Consider the following 23,708-nt stretch of genomic DNA (forward strand, 5'->3'; position numbering starts at 1 on the left):
GGTTAGGATCAGATCAGCCATGATCTTATTGAATGGTGGAGCAGGCTCGAGGGGCCGATTGGCCTACTCCTGCTCCTATTTCTTATGTTCTTATGTTCTTATGTCAAATCTATGAATAGAGATCGGCCCCAAAACCTAACTAAAACTTCAAATAAATTTTTTTTTAAATCACATTTCTAAAATAAGTATAAATTACATAAAATAACTATTTTAAACAATAATTTAAATTTTTGAAAAGATTAATTACAGTTTTTAACAGGGCTAAAAATAAACATCTTTCTTTAAAGTTTTTAAAAATAATAAACCTGTGGAAAAAATGTTTTAATTTTACTTAATTCACCACTTACCTTGTTAAAAGCAGGACTTGCGACTGCTTTTTTCATGCACAGCTGCTAGAGACTTACCCTCCCGGAGAAACCTGTAAAAAAATCGGAAGTTCCAGGCGTACGCGCTGCCTCTCTGGCGCACGCGTTTGACCTCCGAACTCCTTCCTTCAAGGGAACGGAAGTTCCGGTTTCCAGTGCATGCGCAGTGCATGCACGAAACCGGCATTTTCATTGGCCCTACGCGTGAGTACCCAGCGCGTACTCACCCGTGGGGACCCGAATTTCTGGCCCTGCGCAATTTAGCAGTGGGGGGGTTGACGCCCAATATGCATAGGCATTGCTCCCGCTGCTAAATTTGTGGGGCCCATTTTTTAGGCGTCTTAGTTGGACACCTGAAACAGGCATTTGGCCTCCTTGAATATGTTAATTAGGGCCTAAGCCAGTCCAGGCTCACACGCCACACGAATGATTATTCAGCAAGGGTTCCAGAGAGCTAACGTCACCATGGAACCGTGTCTCCGCCTTAGGCAACGTTTTCAGGGTAGCGGAAAATTTGGTGGAAAAGAAACACGAAGCCTTTGATGATTTTCTAGTCTTGGGCCCTTATTGTATTGCGTAGCCTGAATTCTTATAGCCCTAAGAGTCAGTATGTATTGGAAGATTTGTATTTTTGACGGTTTTTTTTTAATCCTGTATTTGCAGCACTGCAGTTTGTATTAAATAGAATTGCAACACCACAAATGGTTCTTTGTGTTTTGACAGTTTTTCAGACATCCTGCAGGTGGTAGTCGTTGCCTAAATGAATCACTGTGTGTTGTGAAGTGTGGTCAGGATGCTGTAGGTAGATTTTGCACCCACTCACAGTCAGTGGGCAGGAAATCTATCCTATATGTCATTTTGTAACCAGCCCCGATCTCACCTATCAACTAGTTGTTAACCATGGCTTGCTCTTGCTTCTGAGTCAGGAGGTCGTGGGTTCTAAATCCCACTCCAGAGACATAAGCTAAATAATCCAGGCTGACACTCCAGTGCAGTACCAAGGGAGTGCTACACTGTCGGAGATGCCATCTTTTGGATGAGACATTAAATCGAGGCCCCATCTGCCCACTCAGGTGGACGTAGAAGATCCCTCGGCACTATTTTGAATAAACACAGCTTATAACACAATAAATGAAGCATGTTAAACTGGATGTCAAGCAATCCTTGCAGATTTGGTATCACGTAAGGTATCAGATGCATTATTTCGTTTTCAAAGGTAAGAATTGTTCTATTTTCCCCCCAATCCCTCAGGCCATGAACATCCCGTGGTGAATCACAGAATCATAGAATGGTTACAGCGCAGAAGGAGGCTATTCGGCCCGTCGAGCCCATGCCGGCTCTCTGCAAGAACACTTCAGCTAGTCCCACTCCCCCGCCCTTTGCCCGTAGCCCTGCAAATATTTTTCTTTCAGGTACTTATCCAATTTCCTTTTGAAAGCCATGATTGAGTCTGTCTCCACCACCCTTTCAGGCAGTGCATTCCAGATCCTAACCACTCGTTGCATAAAAAGTATTTCCTCATGTCACCTTTGGTTCTTTTGCCAATCACCTTAAATCTGTGTCCTCTGGTTCTTGACCCTTCCACCAATGGGAACAGTTTCTCGCTATCTACTCTGTCCAGACCCCTCATGATTTTGAACACTCGAGCAAATCGCCTCTCAACCTTCTCTGCTCTAAGGAGAGCAACCCCAGCTTCTCCAGTTTATCCACATAACTGAAGTCCCTCATCCCGGGAAACATTCTTGTAAACCTTTTCTGCACCCTCCCTAAGGCCTTCACATCCTTCCTAAAGTGCAGTGCCCAGAATTTGATATAATACTCCAGTTAAGGCCAAACCAGTGTTTTATAAAGGTTCATCATAACTTCCTTGCTTTTGTATTCTATGCCTCTATTTATGAAGTCCAGGATCCCGTATGCTTTTTTAACCGCTTTCTCAACCTGCCCTGCCACCTTCAATGGTTTGTGCACACATACCCCCAGGTCTCTCTGTTCATGCACCCCCTTTAGGATTGTACCCTTTAGTTTATAGGTCCTCTCCTCGTTCTTTATACCAAAATGTATCACTTTGCACTTTTCTGCATTCAATTTCATCTGCCACGTGTCCGCCCATTTCACCAGCCTGTCTATATCTTCTTGAAGTCTATCACTATCCTCCTCACTGTTCACTATACTTCCAAGTTTTGTGTCATCTGCAAATTTTGAAATTGTGCCCTGTACACCCAAATCTAAGTCATTAATATATATCAAGAAAAGCAGTGGTCCTAGAACCGACCCCTGGGGAACACCACTGTATACCTTCCTCCAGTCCGAAAAACAACCGTTCACCACTACTCTCTGTTTCCTGTCACTTAGCCAATTTTGTATCCACGCTGCCACTTTTACTCCATGGGCTTCAACTTTGCTGGCAAGCCTATTATGTGGCACTTTATCAAACACCTTTTTTAAGTCCATGTACACCACATCAACCACATTGCCCTCATCAACCCTCTCTGTTACCTCATCAAAAAATTCAATCAAGTTAGTTAAACACGATTTGCCTTTAACAAATCCATGCTGGCTTTCCTTAATTAAACCACACTTGTCCAAGTGACTTAATTTTGTCCTGGATTATCGGTTCTAAAAGTTTTCCCACTACCGAGGTTAAACTGACTGGCCTGTAGTTGCTGAATTTATCCTTACGCCCTTTTTTGAACAAGGGTGTAAAACATTTGCAATTCTCCAGTCCTCTGGCACCAGCCCCATATCCAAGGAGGATTGGAAGATTATATCCGGTACCTATGCAATTTCCACCTTTACGTTCTCAGCATCCTAGGATGCATCTCATCCGGTCCTGGTGACTTATCTACTTTAAGTACAGACAGCCTTTCTAGTACCTCCTCCTTATCAATTTTTGTCCCATCCAGTATCTAAACTACCTACCTCCTTTTTCACTATGACTTGGCAGCATCTTCTTCCTTGCTGAAGACAGATGCAAAGTATTCATTTAGTACCTCAGCCATGCCCTCTGCCTCCATGCATAGGTCTCCATTTGATCTCTAATCGGCCCCCAGCCCTCCTCTTACTACTCGTTTACCATTTATATGCCTATAGAAGACTTTTGGATTCCCTTTTATGTTAGCTGCCAATCTATTCTCATACTCTCTCTTTGCCCCTTTTTCACTTCCCCTCTGAACTATATTCAGTCTGGTTCTCACTTGCATTCTCAACCTGACATCTGTCATACGCCCCTTTTTTCTGCTTCATCTTACTCTCTATCTCTTTCGTCATCCAGGGAACTCTGGCTTTGGTTGCCCTACCTTTCCCCATCGTGGGAATGTACCTCGACTGTACCCGAACCATCTCCTCTTTAAAGGCAGCCCATTGTTTGATTACAGCTTTGCCTGCCAATCTTTGATTCCAATTTACCCGGGCCAGATCCATTCTCAACCCACTGAAATTGGCTTTCCTCCAACTAAGTATTTTTACTCTAGATTGCTCCCTGTTCTTTTCCATAGTTAATCTAAACCTTATGATATGGTGATCACTGTTCCCTAAATGTTCCCCTACTGACACTTGCTCTACTTGACACACCTCATTCCCCAGAACCAGATCCAGCAATGCCTCCTTCCTCGTTGGGCCGGAAACATACTGATCAAGAAAGTTCTCCTGAACACACTTCAGAAATTCTTCCCCCTCTCTGCCCTTTACACTATTACTATCCCAGTCTATATTAGGATAGTTGATGTCCCCATTAGATAGCAGGTGGGCAATCTTCAGAGGCTGTGAAGGAATAAGCCATATAACCTATTCAGAAAAATACACCATTCTATGAAAGAATTCTGGGCTTATTAAAACATGATAAACTGGGTCGGGAAATCTAGAAACCTAACGATGAAAAAGCTGTGTAGCATTCTGGCTATTGAGATAAGATAAGTTGTTGACACTGAATCAATAACCTTATTGAAACAGAAGGTTAAAGGCTCCTGATAGTCTGAACCTTTGGGACCAAGACAATAGTTCACCCTGTATAAGGTGTTCTAATTTACACTTTGTAAAGAAGCACATAAAAGTAACAAACATCTGCCTTCATAAAAATGATACCAAGTAAAGTGCACCTGCTGTTACACCGTTTTTTTATGATAAACTTAGAACACCTAGAGGAGAGACATGGTTCTGTAGTGCTACCAGCTGAGGTGACTAAGAATTGCAGGGGTCAGCAGAAAAATGGCTAGAGATAATTAGCTTACATCAGCAGAAAACCTTAAAGGAAATACCACTGGAAAAGGGTATAAATATTGAACTCTCAAATGGGATAGTAGACTCGCTTAAAGGGGCAAAGCGATTCTCAGCTTCAGAGCCAGCTCTGTAAGTCTCCAACTCTTTGTACCTCGGAGATCAAAGGTACTGTATTTGATTTTGGTGGATATCCTGAATAAAACTAAGAACTGTAAAACTGTAGCGAAGTTAAGATTTGAGAGTAGGTTCTCTGATAATAGAATTGTAAGCTTTCTTTTTTTGGAACTGTTAATGTTGTGATTGACTCACCAACTGTAAATTGTATGTCGGTTCTTTAATAAATCTATATATTTTTAGAATTGTCTCACATAATACTTCTGTATCAAACTCGCAAACTCAATCTCTGTACACTCTTTGGTGAGGAGTTGCAGAATTCTGGGGGAGTTTTCCGGACCCTCATAATATCCGGAATGTTACAGTCTAGCTAAACTTATTAAAAGTGCTATCTGGAGGATGGTAACATTTTCAGATTGTTCCTTTCCTTTAGGGAGAGATAGTCTGGACCTTTAGACCCAATTAAACGTCTTTAGGATTCGGCTACCTCAAACTTTAGTTGAAAGTGAGCGTCTGAGGAATACGCCTGATCCGGGGTAGCCCTAAAGGGGCTAGGACTAGTAATAATCCCTTCAAGGCTTGGCATCCCACTTACGTGGGAGAATGCCTGTTTTCTTCCATAGTTAAAACCTGGCTAATGAAATCCAGGGAGTGTACAGATCAATCATAATCTAACAGAATGGTGGAACAGGCTCGAGGGGCTTAATGGCCTACTCCTGTTCCTATGTAACATGTGGGTTGTTAATTATGCAGGAAAATGGGTATTCTCCTGTTTTCTTCTTTAAAAAAATCTCTGGTGCCAATCAGTGTTGGTCTGAGGCAGCCATTCAGAGGGCTCCTGTGGATCGGGCTGGGGTCTGTTTCCCTCCTATCCATGGGGAGGCGCTCAGCCTCCTCTCAGTGAGACCTCATGAGCAGCTCGGCTGCGATCAGTAACTTAGCAAAACAAGGGCAGCGGAAAAAATGAAACCTCTGATGTTACAGTAACACCCTGTATCCAGCCCTCCTCCAGCCCTAAAACCCTCCAAGATCTCTGCGCTTCTCCAATTCTGGCCTCTTGCACATTAGCAAGTTTAATCACTCCACTATTGGTGGCCGTGCTTTCAGCTGTCTGGGCCCTTAGCTCTGGAATTTCCTCCTTAAACCTCTCTGCCTCTCTTCCTCCTTAAAACCTCCCTCTTTGACCAAGCTTTTGGTCACCTGTCCTAATTTCTCCTTATGTAGCTCGATGTCAAATTTTGTTTGATAATCGCTCCTGTGAAGCGCCTTGGGACGTTTTACTACATTGAAGGCAATATGTGAATGATATCTGTAGTTGTTGTTGTTTGTACCACATAAAATAATTTTAAAATAAACACATATTAACATTTTATAGATCGTTTCTTTTCCAAGTTTCTGCCCTCTTCAAGGTGCTAACCTCACCAGCCACCCTCTGGCATTTCTCTCATGTTCCCCTTCTTTATGCAGATGTGAGTTGTTAGCAGGCCATCCAAACTTGGGAGGCATCACATCCAAGATCGACCGTGTCCTCGACTGACATCTACGCACAACCTTTTCAGCAGAAGTCCCTGGATAATAATCAGAAACCATGGCTCAACTGCCCCCTCTCTCTTCTGTGCCACTGAACTCCCTAACTAACCTCGGGGCTGAGCAGAAATAACAATGGCCCAGAAATTCGGGTCTCCACGGGCGAGTACGCACGGGGTACTCGCCCGTAAGCCCAATGGAAGTGCCGGTTTCGTGCATGCACTGCGCATGCGCGGGAAACCGGCACTTCTGTTCCCCTGAAAGAAGGGGTTAAGAGGTGGAATGCATGCGCAGGAGAGGCAGCGCGTGTGCATCGAACTTACGTTTTTTTTGCAGGTTTTCCCGGGAAGGTAAGTCTCCAGAAGTTAGACATGTAAAAAGCAGTCGCAGGGCCTGCTTTTTACAAGGTAAGTGGCGAATTAATTAAAATTAAAACATTTTTTCCACAGGTTTATTATTTTTAAATACTTTAAAGAAAGGTAAGTTTATTTTTAGCCCCGTTAGAAAAAATTTTTAAAAATTCAAAAATTTAAATTATTGTTTAAAATAGTTATTTCATGTAATTTATAGTTTATTTTAAAAATGTGATTTAAAAAAAAAATTATTTGAAGATTTTGTGATGTTTTGGGTTTATAGTAGTTATAGGTTTGACAGGTCTTCCTGTCAAACTTATGAATGAAGCATTCCCTGCTACCATTGGCTCTCCATGGCCCACGTGATCCCAGGGACGTATCAAACTAACTCGGCCCCTGGGATACGCAAGCGCTGCATGCAGGCAGTTGGAGGCGGCCCAGGATCGCAATTCCACACGGGCCTACAGCGCAACGGCCGGCGCGGTAGGTAAGTGGAGGTTGGGGGCTTGCACTCGCGGGAAGCCCCCGACCCGAATTTCTGGGCCATTATTGGCTAGGATGTTCCTCTATCTGTTAAATTTATCCCACAGGTAGTCATGTACCCATTACCTGTGGGACAAACACAACAAATGCAGCAATTGTTAGTTTTTTAAAAATTCGTTTTTATGGGATGTGGGCGTCGTTGGCAAGGCCAGCATTTATTGCCCATCCCTAATTGCCCTTGAGAAGGTGGCGGTGAGCCGCCTTCTTGAACCGCTGCAGTCTGTGTGGTGAAGGTACTCCCACAGTGCTGTTAGGGAGGGAGTTGCAGGATTTTGACCCAACGACAATGAAGGATCAGCGATATACTTCCAAGTCAGGATGGTGTGTGACTTGGAGGGGAGCTTGGAGGTGGTGGTGTTCCCATGCGCCTGCTGCCCTTGTCCTCCTAGGTGGAAGAGGTCGCGGGTTTGTGAGGTGCTGCCGAAGAAGCCTTGGCGAGTTGCTGCAGTGCATCTTGTAGATGGTACACACTGCAGCCACGGTGCGCCGGTGGTGGAGTGAGTGAATGTTTAAGGTAGTAGAGGGGGTGCCAATCAAGCGGGCTGCTTTGTCCTGGATGGTGTCGAGCTTCTTGAGTGTTGTTGGAGCTGCACTCATCCAGGCAAGTGGAGAGTATTCCATCACACTCCTGACTTGTGCCTTGTAGATGGTGGAAAGGCTTTGGGGAGTCAGGAGGTGAGACACTCGCCGCAGAATACCCAGCCTCTGACTTGCTCAGTTGGAAGAGCATTGTGCCCTCCTGCTAGGCTGTACTTTTACAATCTCACGAGTTGATGTATTCTTTTAATGGCCACTCTCCGAATCAATAGAAATTACAGCACAAAGGCCATTCGGCCCATCGTGCCCGTGTCGATGCCAGAACTACAACAACAACTTGCATTTATATAGCGCCTTTAACATAGTAAAACGTCCCAAGGCGCTTAAATTGGAGCTGCGTGTCTGGAGACATTTCCAGCCCTTACCCTGTATCCTTTCATTTCATTTCTTTTCAAATACTGATTCAATTCTCTTTAAAATGATGTTATGGTCACTGCCTCAACGGGCACTTGTGATCGACCATCCCAGTAACCGGAGGATCAGACACAGCCCAGGATGGAGGCACAAGCCTTAGCTGGCAGAACAGAACGTGACGGCATTGTGTTCCTCACAAATTAACGTGACATGTTTTCTTACCCTTACTCCCACCCCCTCCCTTGATTGTGTTGACTCTTTCCTGGAGTACAGTTCCACAGATACTGGTTGCTCTCCAGCAACTCACTCAAGTGCCATTGTCACATTTGAGTGGCAATCGGCTATTCGACCATAGGAGCATCATAAAGGAGCCCGGTCCTTACTCCACATCCACTTTTCAGCAGGGGTCCTGCACAGTGATCAGCATCAAGACCCAAGATTTATTCCACCCCCTCCCCAATCCCAAGATAACAAAGGGCCTCTGTAGCCAAATATAGAATTCCTACACATTTGAATTTAATGAGTTCAGCTCAGACCAGGAATCGAACCTGGAACATTCCTGACTCATCTGTTTCAGCCATTCACTGTACAAACTTGTTGAATCATCACGGTAACAGATTGCAATTTTTTGCAATGGCAAGTTCTGGTTCGAAAGAGCCATACAGAACGATTTAAGTACGTTATATGTGTAGCAGTGTTTTCAATCACTTATCGCAAAGAAACACTCCAGCAGCATTGTCCCTGCCACAGTGGCTGGACACAGACAGAGAGACACCAGAGAGATATCATTACTGAATGCGTTCAGCGTGGATGGTGCTCAAAACATGTGACTTAACAGAAGAAGGGTGAGGAGCAATATAAAGGAGTTGGAGTACAGCCAGTACACGGGGGGCGGGGGGGGGGGGGGCAGCCTCTCCAAGTTTCTTTTACTTTCCTATTCTGTTTTTTTTTTGAGTGAAGTTTTCTTTGCACACAGGAGGTCATTTGGCCCATCATGTCTGTGCTGGTACTAGCTCTTCAACTGGAGCTGTATGTCTGAGCAAATTTTCTGCCCTTCCGCTGTATCCTGTCATTTTATTTCTTTTCAAATACTTATTCATAGAATTACATAGAATGGACAGCACAGAAACAGGCCACTTGGCCCAACTCCCGCCCTACTTCATCTAACCCTATCAGCATGACTTCCTATTCCTTTCTCCATCATGTGTTTATCTAGCGTCCCCTTAACTGCATCTATGCTATTCATCTCAAGGACTCTATGTGGTAGCGTGTTCTACATTCAATTCCCTTTAAAATGATGATATGGTCACTGCCTCAATAGGCACTTGTGATCAAGCATCCCAGTATCATAGAATCATAGAATGGTTACAGCACAGAAGGAGGCCATTCAGCCCATCGAGCCCATGCCGGCTCTTTGCAAGAGCACTTCAGCCAGTCCCACTCCCCCGCCCTTTCCCATTAGTCCCGTGGCCCTGAGGATCATACACAGCTCAGGATGGAGAGACAAGACTTAGCTGGCAGAACCAGATGTGGCAGCATTGGGAAATGGGAGTGAAAATTTTGCCCATTTTTTAATGCACTTGCAGAAATACAGACACAATTACCAATATGGTTTCTGGAAGCTGGAAAGAGAGTTATTACGCCAAAATAAAATGTTGCACAACTGAGTGGATAATCCAAAAGCCCTTATAAAAGTATTGCTTAACTCGTCCTGATACAGATGTGGAGAGCACAGCTTCTGTTAGAAAAGGCTGGAAAGTACAGAAGGCAGAAGCCAAGATTTACAGAAGGAGATCTGCAGATCATTGTAGGTAGCGCGAGAACGTGGTGGAGTGCTCTCTAGAAAAAAAGACTTGTATTTATATCGCACCTTTCATGACCTCAGGACGTCCCAAAACACTTTACAGCCAACTAAGTGTAGGAAACGCGACAGCCAATTTGCACACAGCAAGATCCCACAAACAGCAATGTGATGGTGACTAGATCATCTGTTTTAGTGATGTTGGTTGAAGGATAAATATTGGCCAGAACAGGAGAGAACTTCCCTGCTTTTCTTCAAAATGGGCAGACGGGGCCTCGGTTTAACGCCTCATCAATGATAAGGGGATATTCTATATCTACCTGAACTTTCATGGGAGGGGTGGGAGACTTTTCATGTTTGGGGTTGACTGGGGCATGTTAATTTTACCGAGAAATCTTGGTAAAGGATGAAGGCTCATTGTGTAGGACGCCACCCAGGTTGAACAGAGGAGAGAAGAGGAGCTACATGAGGAAGTAGCGGGTAGGCAACTGCAAGCTTGTAGACTGTAGGAAAATGGCGAGACTGAGCGAGTTGAAAAATGACACAGGTTCATGTACAAAGTGCAGCATTCCAACACACCGTGATGCCCCAGTCCACCGCGTTGCTAAAAACCATTTGTTATGTGTATTCATGAAAGGAGTGAGGCCATGAGGCCTCAAAGTTTACCATAGAGAATCGTGATGAGTGAGATAAGCCACCTTTCCAATCACTGCAGAGCGAGGCCAGGTATTGAAGTTGGTTTTTAATATAAACAACACAGGCCGTGGTTCTGTTCAAGGACAGCAGCCATTGCAAATACTGTTAAGAAAACATGTGTTACTATTAAATTTTAGGACAACTTTACGGGGACCAAGAGAAACCAATGTCCATTTTCGCAAGGCGACAGAAATGTCGCCAATATATGACACCAATTTTACAAACGCAAAATACACAGGAAAAAACAATTGTAGAAGTGATCTTCCCCTCCCAAAAAACAATGTCATTGTATTTGTGAAGAAAACCGTCAGTCTAACAGAATACCAACAGAACACACCGAATACCCAAAGTGCATAAATAGACAAACATGACCTGGAATTGACCCCCCGGTGGAGAAATCATTTTACAGTTTGGATGTGTTAAAAAATATAATCAATCTTAGAACCACCTTTCCCCCCATCCCTATCCCCACCTAAACGGCACCAAACACACCCACTCCTACAGGAATGCCTGTTAGTAACGTTGCCTCTTAAAAACTATTCTTTTTTTAAAAAATTAATAAAATAGAAAGCAATGGTCAGTAGTACTGATGACATTCAGACATGATTGAATGTCAGATTTTTCCAGACAGTTCCTTCTCAATTCTTTAAAAGGAGATTCGTTTTCTACTGTCAAGGGACATGGAAATATTTGTCCAATTCTTTGGTGCTTGTCTCATTTCTTCGTGGGCGAATTATAAAATTGCCGTGGTACAAAACAAACGTAGAAACACCATTTTTTTGTTGTTGTTTTTGGGGAGGGTCCACACTCACTCCTAGGATGTAGATCCAATGGAATCGGAATGAAAAGTCACATAGCCTGAAGAAGCGGAAGGTGAGCTTAAAAAACTGTTTGTGCTCCCTTTGCTTTCCACTTTGGTGAGTTTTTCCTGATTGTCCCAAGAGACGCACAGATCTGTCCGACAGTTCCTGGAGGCTTCCTCCTTAATTCTGGGGATGGCAACAGTGCCCAGGTCCTCATGAGCCTGAAGGTGGGTCCCTGCGATCTTTCGAGCCGCAGTAGGGTCATTGGGAAAAGTATTCGCCAAGTAGTCCTTGGGCCTGGTGACCCCTGTGAAGATGCATTCCTTGCCCTCTGACAACCGGCGGAGAACGTGAGGCTCCCTCTCAAAATTGGTCAGCGGAAAATGGGAAAACGCGACTGAATACTGTTCATATTTATCTGGGATAAGGGAGATGGAAGATGATCTTAGCGGGGTCTTCATTGGACTAGGGAGCGGAGTTTCATCGATGTAATTTATTATTTCATCTCGGCTGAAACATTTTAAGTCATCGACAAAATATTCCTCCCTGGACAGCTGCTTTAGAGATATGACACTATCCACCGATTTTCTTCTTTTATGGAAAGAAGCACATTCATCGTGCTGGGAGATCAGACTGCTTCTCCTCCTCTCGTGCCTGGGGGAGCTGTAGTGCAGTACTCCTGTGATGTCCTCTGAAGACCCCCATCTGTGAAGGTATGAAGGTATCTGGTTTGTTGCCCACATATCTGTCTCATCATGGGAGTAGCGTCTGGTTGGAGGAACCTAAGAGACATAAAGAAAAAGAATGTACCAATCTGAAGGAATTTTATTGTCCTCTCCCATTTAATTGACTGGCTTGGCTAACCCTACCACCTGCTCCCATCCGATTTACAGACAGTCAGCATAAAACCAGCCCCAACTCTGCTACCCTCCCCCACCCAATTTGCAGAGATCCGTCAGATAGGCTAAGCTAGACCTGCCACCCTCTCCCATAAATTCGAGGACAGCCATAAGAGAGGGCAAGCTAACCCTGTAATCTTCACCCTGCCCATTTGCAGATGGGTATCTTGAGTTGGCACTGGAGGTAAGGGGACTGTCACATTTATATTGCAGCTGTGCCATCAAGAGCCAGGGCTGCCTCTGGCGTCCGCCTTGTAATATAAATGCAGCATTAAGCTGGATCAATGTAGCACAGGATGCCAAGTGACAGAAATACCAACAGTGAAATAACAGAGTTTGACTGCTCCTCCCTAACCTCCAACTATGGTCATTGTCATCCCATTGTCTCTTTCTCTACACGCAATGCATCTGAGAAGGTCCCTTAGAAAGTAGGCATCACGCTGATTACCAGAAGGCACTACTATGAATATCAACTACGATGAGATAATGCTCTTTCTCCTGGATGCCTTTTGTATTTTTCAATACTTAGATCTTATCAGCCTGTACACACAATATGCTCCTTGTAGCTGTCAGTGTATTGTATTACAACACATAATGAGAAGAAAATGAACAGAAATCAACTTACCAGAGACAGAAAATAGAATGCTTCACAGAAGTGTACGCAGACAAATTTGATACCGAGCCAAAGAAGGAGATATGAGAAAGGGTGACTGATGGCTTGGTCAAAGAGGTAGGTTTTAAGGAAGAGGGACAGTTGGAGAGGTTTAGGGAGGGAATTCCAGAGCTTAAGGCTTAGGCGGCTAAAGGCACGACCGCCAATGCTTGGGCGGTAAGGAAGTGGTTGATGTCTAAGAGGCCAGAGTTGGAGGGACGCAGAACCTACACAACAACAATGACTGCATTTCAAAAGGAAATAACTGGTTGTAAACTGCTTTGGGGCATTCTTAGGATGTGATAAGCTGCTATATAAGTGCGAGTTCTTTCTTAAACAAGTAGGTGTTTCTTAAAAGGGTTGGGCCCAAAAATCCGAGGGGTGGGCTTGCATTTATACAGCACGTTTCACAACCTCAGGACGCCCCAAAGCACTTTAGAGCCAATGAGGTACTTGTGAAGTGCAGCCACTGCTGTAACGTTGGAAACGCGACAGCCAATTTGCAAGGTCCCACAAGCAACAATATGATAATGACTAGATGATATGTTTTAGTGATTTTGGTTGAGGTATAAATACTAGAACTCCCCTGCTCTTCTTCAAAATAGTGTATTAGGATCTATTACATCCACCTGAGAGAGCAGACGGGACCTCCGTTTAACATCTCATCCGAAAGGCGGCACCTCTGACAGTGCAGCACTCCCTCAGTACTGCACTGAAGTGTGAATCTGGATTTTGTGCTCATATCCCTGGAGTGGAACTTGAACCCACAACCTTCTGACTCAGAGGCAAGAGCGCTACCAACTGAGCCACTGCTGACACAAAACAGGGTTGAGACAGGGGAGTCTGCTGCCCATATCTTAACTCGCACCAAGTCCCGTTCATCCATCACCCCTGCGTGCGCTGACCTACATTGGCTCCTGGTTAAGCAACGCCTCGATTTAAAAATTCTCATCCTTGTTTTCAAATCCCTCCATGGCCTCGCCCCTCCCTATCTCTGTAATCTCATCCAGCCCTGCAACTTTCCCAGATCTCTGCGTTCCTCCAATTCTGGCCTCCCCGATTTTCATTGCTCCACCTTTGGTGACCATGCCTTCAGCTGCCGAGGCCCTAAGCTCTGGAATTCCCTCCCTAAACCTCTCAGCAGCTCTACCTCTCTTTCCTCTTTTAGGACACTCCTTAAAACCTCCCTCTTTGACCAAGCTTGTCCTAATATCTCCTTATGTGGCTTGATGTCAAATTTTGATTGATAATGTTCCTGTGAAGCGCCTTGTGATGTTTGACTATGTTAAAGGGGCTATATAAATGCAAGTTGTTGTTGTTGTTGAGATGATAAGCTTGCAGGAAATCCACTGAAGCTAAACAGACCAGAACGATCCCAGGTTTGAACCCTGCTCTGCAACTACTGGCCAAAGCAGCCCCAGGGAAGAGAAAATTGGTCAGGAGTCTTACTCCTGGTCACATCCAGTCACCTCTATTTGAAGTGTGTCTGTGTCAAGACCCCACAATATTGGGCTTGAGGTGATGCCCACTTCTTGGCCAAATAGCCCGCCGATACTTACCGTCAAGGCTAAAATGTGAATAATGGTCATGCAGGTAAGGTACCAGAGTGCCTGTGGAATTGTTGCCCCACAAGGAGGCAACACCTTCAGGAGAAGAGGGGAGGAAATTAACCAGAAATAAATTCCTCTGCTTTTCCCACAAGAAAGTTACATTTTAAAATAGTTTTAGAAATCAGAATCTCTGACTGCAAAACAAAAGCAAATGAGTTCCAGGGGTTACAGGCTAAATAGTTTTCTGGTATCTGGATGATATCAAGCAAAATATTCACAGGGGGGTGTGTTTTTCTACCAATTCAGGAATAGCTTTTGGGTTGCTGCTTACAGCATTCTCGTTACATTTGAGTTCAACTGCGATTGACTTTGTTTACTTTAGATTTTCCAATTTTTGATCAATCAGAGGGAGGAAAATGCTTAAACTGGATTTTCCTCAAATGGATATTATCAGCAGTAATTTTTCATACTGGAAAATAATTTGATTACTGACAGAACTAAGGATTCTGTGCTTTGAGATATTCATAGACAATTCTTTCGTGTCATCCAGAGCAACTTGCATTTATATGACACCTTTAACACTAGAAAAACACGCCAAGGCACTTTATAGAAATGTCATCAGATAAAAATTGACACTGAGCCAAAAGAGATATTAGTATGGGTTGACTAAAAAGCTCGGTCAAAGGGGTGGGTTTTAAGGAGGAGAGGGAGGTGGAAAGCTTTAGGGAAGGAATTCCAGAGCTTAGGACCTAGACGGCTGAAGGCACAGCCAGCAATGGTGAGTCAAGGGAGTGGCCAGAGGCCAGATTTGGAAGAACACACAGAATTCTCAGAGGGTTGTAGAGCTGGAGAAGGTGACAGAAATAGGAAGGGGCGAGACCATGAAGGGGTTTGAATTCTAGGATGAGAATTTTTAGATCGAGACGCTGCCGGACCGGGAGCCAATGTAGGTCAGCGAGCACAGGGGTGATCAGTGAACGGGACTTGGTGCGGGTTAGGATACGGACAGCAGAGTTTTGGATGAGTGAAGGTTTAAGGAATGTGGAAGATGGGAGGCCGGCCAGGAGAGCGTTGAATAGTCAAGTCTAGAGGTGACAAAGGCATGGATGAGGGTTTCAGCAGTGGATGAGCTGAGGCAGGGGCGGAGACGGGCGATGTTAGAGGTGGAAATAGGCGGTCTTTGTGCTGGAGAGAATGTGTGGTCGGAAGCTCAGCTCAGGTTGAAAGTAATGGTGTAATGGCGCACCAGCACCTTCCCTGTGAAACATGCCTGTTTGTTGCAGTGTCTGCAACAACATTGCAATTCATTACTCAAAATAATGCAGCTGCACAGGACCACAGGGCATAATCCTATAGCCGTGAGAGATGTTGCAGCTGCACAGGACCACAGGGCATAATCCTATAGCCGTGAGAGATGTTGCAGCTGCACAGGACCACAGGGCATAATCCTATAGCTGTGAGAGATGTTGCAGCTGCACAGGACCACAGGGCATAATCCTATAGCTGTGAGAGATGTTGCAGCTGCACAGGACCACAGGGCATAATCCTATAGCCGTGAGAGATGTTGAAGCTGCACAGGACCACAGGGCATAATCCTATAGCCGTGAGAGATGTTGAAGCTGCACAGGACCACAGGGCATAATCCTATAGCCGTGAGAGATGTTGAAGCTGCACAGGACCACAGGGCATAATCCTATAGCTGTGAGAGATGTTGCAGCTGCACAGGACCACAGGGCATAATCCTATAGCCGTGAGAGATGTTGAAGCAAACCAGCTGAGACAGCTATCAGAACCAAATAAAGCCACCTTTCTTCCACCCTGCTGAAAGATATTAATTTTCATAGAGGATATATAATAACCGTTTTTAACAAATCACATGATATTGAGACTAGTGATTTGTAAATAACCTTTGTATGTGTGCTGGCCTATTGTGATAGAATACTAGACTTTGAGGCACAGATTATCATTCGAACAAAACCACTCAAGGGAAAGCAAGAAGAAATAATATATTTCATTTTTTCCACTAACATACAAATTGTGGGGGAGGAGGCTCAGTTTACCAAATTTGCTGAGATTTTGCAGATCTTCCTCACCCAACCAAGTGCTCTTGACTTATTTTTTGACTGCTTAATGTTCACATATGCTGTGTCTTCCTTTTGTCAGCCTCTGTGTCTTGATGAGTTTTTAGTTCAGGTTGGAGACGGGAGCGGTTGTTTGCAGGGACAGAGGGGACAAGGATGTTTTTTTTGGAAGAGTGGGGTGATGATGACAGATTTGAAAGGAGAGGAGGACAGTACCTGAGGAGTGGGAACAATTTACACCATCAACTAACATGGGGGGCCAGGATGGGAAGTTGGGTGGTCAGCAGGTTAAAGCTGTGGAACTCCTGACCTGCTTAAGTCTTCCCTTCCTCATAATCTTCAGGCCTTTAAAACACAACCTTAGCATCACCTAGTCACTACTTCCTAATTTATCTTGATTTCTTTCCTCTCCTTTTCAATCTTGATGGTATCCTAGACTAAGGGTCTTGGACTTTATACTCAGTTTCTCAATAGTAAGGGGGAAAGAAAAGACATTTATAGCAGCACTCCTGGGTTTGAAAGAACCCATAACAAAGTCAGCCTCCTGGATATGTACCAAAGCAGCACTCCTGGCCATTCGACAGTGCATTACATGGCACTGGCCTGCTTCTCATCATGTGGCAATCCATTAATGACATAAAGCAGCTAAGGAGGAAAATTAGGTCATTCTTGTCCAAATCTTTTGCTGCAATTCCAATTTTCCATAAAAACAGATAATCCTAGGTGGGAACTCAGTCAAGGAGCACCTAGCGGACTTAGCATAGCTGTGTGAAACTGGGCCAAACAACAAGCCCAGGTACAGTGGGGATATCTTAGTGGCCCATTGGTAATTCATTTTGCTGGCAGTTTTGAAATTCGTGTTTGTCTTAACATCTGTAAAAACAGCATAAAAGCATATTTTTAATCTTTGCTGCATCTAAATACAATTGGAGAAGCCAGCTCAACCAGAAAATGATTCCAATATATTATAGTCAATACCCCCATTTGTTTACTGATTGATCATTGATTATGTGTGTGCTCGAGCCCAGTGTGACGTTGACCCTTGCAGACCTGGAAGGTTCCAGATTTAATCTCTGGTCTGTGCTGAGGGCAAAGAAAAAATGGTGAGTGGATAGTGAAGCATCGCATGAAATAATCGCTGTTCTTGGATCACTGAAGTAGTAGGAGTGAGGCCTGTTAGGTCTGATGGGTCATGGATTAAATCTCAGAAGATCATACCTTAATGAATGCAATTGTTTTATTTCTGCACTGTTTATTTTGATGATATTTATGATTGAAACTATTTTTAAATTGAGAAGCCCAGGTGATTGGCCAATTACAGGTCATCACAAAAAGGCTGTAAAGAGTAGAAGGCAAGGCAAGGTTAAATCAAGAAGTGGTGAATTATCATTAAAATTGGATCTTAAAAATCCGTAGATTATGGGAGGAAGGGAAGTAAAATGTTCCAGTTTTGAGATTCTGAGGAAAAATTAGTTAGAATAGGAGACTGTACAATGAGCCTTTGATTTCAACAGAATGAAGATGTAGGCATGAGGAAGAACATGTATGATGGTGTATTTGGAGCTTAGGAGGGTCAGAGGAGCAATTACTATGGGGAGGAAGGTTATGATGGAGAAAGCTAGAGAGCAGTATTCAGATCTTTGCGAGAAATGTGTTAATAGAGAAGAAAGGATTGTTGAGGGGAAAAGAAGTGCTTGGCATGAAGGAGGAAAGCATTGGAGGAGATGTGGGAGTTCCATTTGACATCAGAGGAGATGGTGAGGCCATGAATGTTAATAGATTATGATTAAGGGAGTCAGTGAGTAAATCAGCAACATAAAAGCCAGCTCAGGATGAATATGAAGGCAGTTCTGTATAGTGAAGCTGGGGTAGGAGTCCCAGATTGAGTTAACTTTCTAGCCATCAGAGAGGAAGCTTGCATCTTCAGTTTGGTTTGTATTTGATTACAGATTCAAGAGATGAAACTTGTTAGTTTTTATGGAAGAACTTAAATACTTAGCCTACAGTGACGTTGTTCATGCAAATTTGAATGAGAAAGTATTGGTAAACTTATCCCAGGAGACTGAATTTATGGCCACCATTTTGAAAACTTCTAGTTTTCAAAATGGTGGATGTGAATAAGACCTGTGGATTTTAACTAACTTGGTATGATAGGCCTTTGAAAATGGAAGCTCTGAATAACAGCAATGATTTTCATTTGAATTCTCACTGTGAATATCAATGATTACTAAAATTGACATTTGCTTATACATTTCAATGTTCAAATCCCGCTTCTAGCAAACCGCATTACCTCAACATCACCAGAGAGCGGAGACCACCATCCCCTCCCTCTGGTCCAGATTGGAATCCAAGTCACAGAAATGAACTCTTGCTCAGACTGCAAACAGTCGATTCCCAACACTTAAAGGAATTACTAAAAGATGGATTACTCACCTCTAACAGCGATAGTCATTGTTCTTCAAATAAAGGTTAAACTTCAAAACTACAGGGAAGAGGTGCAAGTGGGAAAAATCAATGCCTATCCCTTTAACACTGTCTGAGGCAGGAACCCTCGAGTCTTCCTTTAATGCTTCTGTACGACTGTCCCCTTTGCTGAATCCCAATCAGTTCAGGTATCTTTGCCCAAAAATCTGTGAAAAAATCAATATATCCTACTCCCTCATGCCTTAGATTTCCCAATTGTAGGGCTGCGAAAATATTCCTACTTAAATAATTTGATCATATTTTCACCAGGATTTTATATATAAACATAATTATATCACTGTAAAATAGTAAAAAAAAACTTTAAAATCACAATTCGAACTTATTTACAAGAGCTTTCTACATAACTGCATACTTAAAAAGGAAAATGCTTAATTCCCCCCCTCGCCACCCCGCAAATGTCAACTTTAGTGCCAAGCCTGGGAGCCCGCTCTCCCGCCCCATTAGGCCGCACCATTGATTTTGATTATAGGAATTGTTTGCGAACTGTTCCACTGCAAACACCAGGGAGTCCTGTCCCAGAAAATGACACCACATGCTGGGACTGCAAATCACACGCATTACTGTCTGCAGCAGTTTGTTTGGCGTGGCTCCCTGTAATGAGGTCAACGGGATGGCCTCTTAGAGAGGGAGACCCTCCTGAGGGTTCTCCAAGTTAGCATCAAAAATTGTCACTTAAAAAAAAAATGAAGGTATATCTGGTAAGAGCATAATTTTCATCTGTGAAAGGAGGGAGTCCTCTGAGCAAAAAGTACTCATCTTACATTTGTTACCCTCTTTTGAGTCTAAAATTAAGGGGTACAAATACACACATAAACCTGTAAACATAGCATCTGAGGAATAACCCCGTAGACTAGCGAGCAGAGCGAGATTGACCGTTTGTGGAGTCCAACCTTCCCAAGAAGAAGAATGACTTCTGCACCTAGAACCGAGTCATCCACCTCTCTTCCGTCATTAAGTGGACTGTGTGCACTTCTCCACAAATAATGCCTCGTGCAGAAGGACTGGACCCATCTGCCTAGAATCTGAATCACTCTAACCAAATGCGGGCCTTTCTGTGCAGTTGGATCAAGCCAACATGTGTTGGCTAACTCCAATCGTCTGCAGGTGTACTGGAGGGCTACTTGTCTAAACTTGGTCTAGGGAAGTTTTTTTTATTATAAAGGATCACAATCTCAAACAGTGTTTTGCTCAAGGGTCACTCTGCAGCCTGCTGTACCATGGAGTGATGGGTCTTGGGTCAGCATCTGCTGTTCCCCACCTGGTAAGCTTCTGATTTCCAATATGCCACGCTGGGAAGTTGCCCATTGGAGGCTATGCACTTCCCCAGGAAGGAAAAGAAAACTACAGGACCGGTCGTTCCATTAAAACTAAAGACCCGTAAGTTATCATAACGTTTTCACTTGCCCTGCTTTTATAGAATGATACAGCATAGAAGGAGGCCATTCAGCCCATCGTGCCTGTGCCAGCTCTTTGATTGAGCTATCCAATTAGTCCCACTCCCCTGCTCTTGCCCTGTAACCCTCCAAATTTTTCCTTTTTAAGTATATATCCGATTCCCTTTTGAAAGTTGCTATTGACTCCACTCTTTTAGGCAGTGCATTCCAGATCATAACAACATTCTGAGTAAAAAGAATTCTCCTCATCTCCCCTCTGGCTTTTTTTGTGCCAATTATCTTAAATCTGTGTCATCTGGTTACTGACCCTCTTGCTGGTGGAAACAGTTTCATTTTTTTGTTTCATTGGACAGCAAGAGAAGGAGCACAAACAGCACTGAATCTCAGATCTGCTAATATCCCACAGCTCTGAATAGGAGCCCAGGAACACATACAACCACAGATGAAGGGCAGCTGGGCCACAGGTAATGGCTATCAGGATGTCCTTATTTAAGGGTTAACAGCAAAAGCTAAATTCAGTTAACCAACTGCTTAGGATATCTAAAGTCTTGGCTCCATAACTTACATTATCATTGGCTGAATGTAGACTTCCCCCATCCTGTACATCTAGCTCTGGTACCTCCTTGTTACCAGATGCAGGGCAACCTTTACTTTCTATGATTGAACCTGGTATGAAGCCATGGGGCACAGGGGTGTGGTTGATAATGAAGAAGAAAGCTGTAGACTGCAGGAAGATATCAATGGACTGGTCTGGTGGGCAGAACATTGGCAAATGGAATTCAATCCGGAGAAGTGCGAGGTAATGCATTTGAGGAGGGCTAACAAGGCAAGGGAATACACAATAAATGAGAAGTGCATAGGATCAGAGGGACCTTGGAGTGCATGTCCACAGATCCCTGAAGGTAGCAGGACAGGTAGATAAGGTGGTTAAGAAGGCATACGGGATACTTGCCTTTATTAGCCGAGGCATAGAATATAAGAGCAGGGAGGTTATGCTTGAACTGCATAAAACACTCGTTAGGCTGCAGCTAGAATATTGCGTGCAGTTCTGGTCACCACATTACAGGAAGGATGTGATTGCACTAGAGAGGGTACAGAGGAGATTTACGAGGATGTTGCCTGGGCTGGAGAATTTTAGCTATGAGGAAAGATTGGATAGGCTGGGGTTGTTTTCTCTGGAACAGAGGAGGCTGGGGGGAGACCTAATTGAGGTGTATAAAATTATGAGGGACGTGATAAAGTGGATAGGAAGGACCTATTTCCCTTAGCAGAGGGGTCGATAACCAGGGGGCATAGGTTTAAAGTAATTGGTAGGAGGTTTAGAGGGGATTTGAGGAGAAATGTTTTCACCCAGAGGGTGGTGGGGGGTCTGGAACTCACTGCCTGAAAAGGTGGTAGAGGCAGAAACCCGCATCACATTTAAAAAGTACTTGGATATGCACTTGAAGTGCTGTAACCTGCAAGACTATGGACCAAGAGCTGGGAAGTGGGATTAGGGTGGACAGCTCTTTGTCGGTCGGCACAGACAAGATGGGCCGAATGGCCTCCTTCTGTGCCGTAAAATTCTATGATTCTATGATATTGAGAGGCTTTCCCCTCATAAAAGAACGGACCAATAATCTTCACAAGCTTTTTTTGGAAGGGAGAGTTTTGGTGTGTGATCTTGAGTGTAAAGGCCATACTGGCATTCAGGCCATTAAATAAGGATGTTGATTGAGTATCATCTCAGATGTTCCCCCATTCCTCTGGGATGGCCCAATGGCTCCTCTCTGCAAAATCTTAGAGGGTCAGGCAATTTTCCCAGCTACATATCTTGCCTTACCCATTGTGCCTTAGCAAAACTGATTAAAGAACTGTATTTACTGGTTTTATGTTTGTCTGTGTAACCCGCACCCCACCCTTGGTTTGTGCAGCTGACAAAGACACCACATGGGGCAGTCATCCATGGAGTCAGGAGGGATGAGAAGAGCTTGTTAAAGTTGATTGCCAACAATTAGAAGGGTTTAAAAGGGAATTGTCACACTAAAACTTTGGAAGGAAAAATATAAATTTGGAGAAAAAACTAATTTGAAAAAAACATACTCCTGAAGAATGAAAGCAATCTTTGGCTAACATATAATTAGTTTTCAATGTGATGTTTTTTGAGTTAACTGTTGTTAGATTACATTTCAGTGAGTCACAGACAAGTTCAAAGACCTTAAAGGAGCAATGGAGCATGATCCCCTGATTGGTCAATTAATACTGTGGCAGGGGCCTATACGGACCAGTAACATCACAGGTTCACTCCCTGATCTGTGCTAAGCGAGCCAATCCCAACTAGGATGGTATTGAGAGTGCTAATTGGTTTAGGAGGAGAGAAAAATCAACCAAGGTTCCTGCTCCAGGTCACCATCCAGTGCTGGAGAGTGCATGTGGGTGGACAGGGTCAGCCTTGGACATAACTTCCATCCTCTCCCAGTGTCACAGCCAATGAACCTGCCGAGACCCTCTGTCTAAGCTCACACATGAAGAGCAGCTGTTGCCCATTGAACTGCATCCCAGCATGTGTCAGCATCTCCAGGAAAGGAGAGGGAAAACCTTGGGGTGGTGGAGTAATAGAAGGAACTACAGGAGATCAGGGATCAAGAAACTAATCTCGACAGATCGTCGAGAGGTGGATGACCATAGCCAGCGAGCAGAATGCGGAGAACTAAAGGCAAATGGTTTATTTTGATTCAACAGCGTAGAGTGAGGGTGTAACCCTGAATAACACAAACAGTGACTTTAGTGTCTGGAGCCCACGTTTAGACAGGTACCTGTAAATACTGCATCTTATCCTCTTGCATCTCTCTCATTGGGTACACCTGTGGAACTCCCCTTTCCAGAGCTGAAAAGTCATATTTGGCAATGCGATCCACTGTCAGAATTTCAGTGGTGCAGTTATAATCATAGGGCCTTTCATAGAAAGATTCAGGGTGAATTGCTCCATCTTGACTGTTTTCTGCAACAAAGAAATTCATTTTATGAGTTACTTCTGATTCAAAATTGTGCAAAGCTCCATCTACAACATGTCTCCTCTTAGAAGGCAACCTTAATGAAGCTTGAAATTAAATGAAAAAGTAATTGCAAAATAAACGTTGTGTTTTACACTACAAGGGAGCGTAACAGTGCACCACACATGGGAAGGAATCGGCTGACTGAGCAATTAAGTTTACAAGATCTTAACGCACTGATGGACTAGACTGTGCAGTACATAGAAATGCTGCATGAATGGGGTCATGTTCAGTACGGAGGTTTTGCA

The 23,708-nt window shown here is 43.9% G+C and overlaps 1 protein-coding gene across 2 annotated transcripts in view; it reads right to left on the reverse strand.

Annotated features, from left to right (window-relative positions):
* Nucleotides 1–10,598: 10,598 nt before the first annotated feature.
* gpr153 (G protein-coupled receptor 153) overlaps nt 10,599–23,708 on the reverse strand; it is a 74,404-nt gene continuing 61,294 nt past the window's right edge. For both annotated transcript variants that reach the window (XM_085967288.1, XM_085967289.1), the window contains exons 6-7: nt 23,224–23,408; nt 10,599–12,150 (exon numbers count right to left, since the gene is read on the reverse strand). In XM_085967288.1, the coding sequence (XP_085823414.1) occupies nt 11,380–12,150; nt 23,224–23,408 (956 nt within the window). In that variant the 3' untranslated portion in view covers nt 10,599–11,379. The remainder of the gene's footprint in view (nt 12,151–23,223; nt 23,409–23,708) is intronic.

This window comes from Somniosus microcephalus, chromosome 25 (genome assembly GCF_052327205.1).
Source record: "Somniosus microcephalus isolate GS21.2 chromosome 25, FLI_Smic_1.0, whole genome shotgun sequence".
NCBI classification, from domain to species: Eukaryota; Metazoa; Chordata; class Chondrichthyes; order Squaliformes; family Somniosidae; genus Somniosus; species Somniosus microcephalus.